This window comes from Antrostomus carolinensis, unplaced genomic scaffold (assembly GCF_000700745.2).
Source record: "Antrostomus carolinensis isolate BGI_N321 unplaced genomic scaffold, ASM70074v2 scaffold29258, whole genome shotgun sequence".
In the NCBI taxonomy this organism is placed as follows: domain Eukaryota; kingdom Metazoa; phylum Chordata; class Aves; order Caprimulgiformes; family Caprimulgidae; genus Antrostomus; species Antrostomus carolinensis.
In genome coordinates, this window is record NW_010332780.1 from 2,750 (window position 1) to 3,086 (window position 337).

Genomic DNA, 337 nt, shown 5'->3' on the forward strand with positions numbered 1-337 from the left:
CTGCATCCTGGGCTCCCCCTGGGCTCCTGGGGCTGCCCGGGGCTTCCTGGCTTTGCCTTGACCCCCCTTTGCTTTGGGGGCATCTTGCTGTGCCCCCCTGGTTGCCTTCCCCTTGCTCATTCCCACAGGGGCCTTTCGGGGTCCCTTTGCCCCAGCACCAATGGGGCCATCACCATCACCCCCTCCTGCATCCTCAGGAGCCGACACCACGAGGGGCCCTGCACGCCCTTTGCCGGGGGCCCGGGGGCGGCTGGCTGCCTGCAGGGGCTTGGTTCCATTGCTCCTGGGCTTTGCTGCTGCTGGTGGCCGGGCCTGGAGGGGAGAGAGCATCTCAGGC

At 68.5% G+C, this 337-nt stretch overlaps 1 protein-coding gene across 1 annotated transcript in view; it reads right to left on the minus strand.

The window, feature by feature from the left end:
- Nucleotides 1-4: 4 nt before the first annotated feature.
- H1-8 (H1.8 linker histone) overlaps nt 5-337 on the minus strand; it is a gene marked incomplete at its 3' end in the record, with an annotated part of 1,237 nt that continues 904 nt past the window's right edge. Inside the window, exon 4 of the mRNA XM_029086398.1 lies at nt 5-330. Within this exon, the coding sequence (XP_028942231.1) occupies nt 5-330 (326 nt within the window). The remainder of the gene's footprint in view (nt 331-337) is intronic.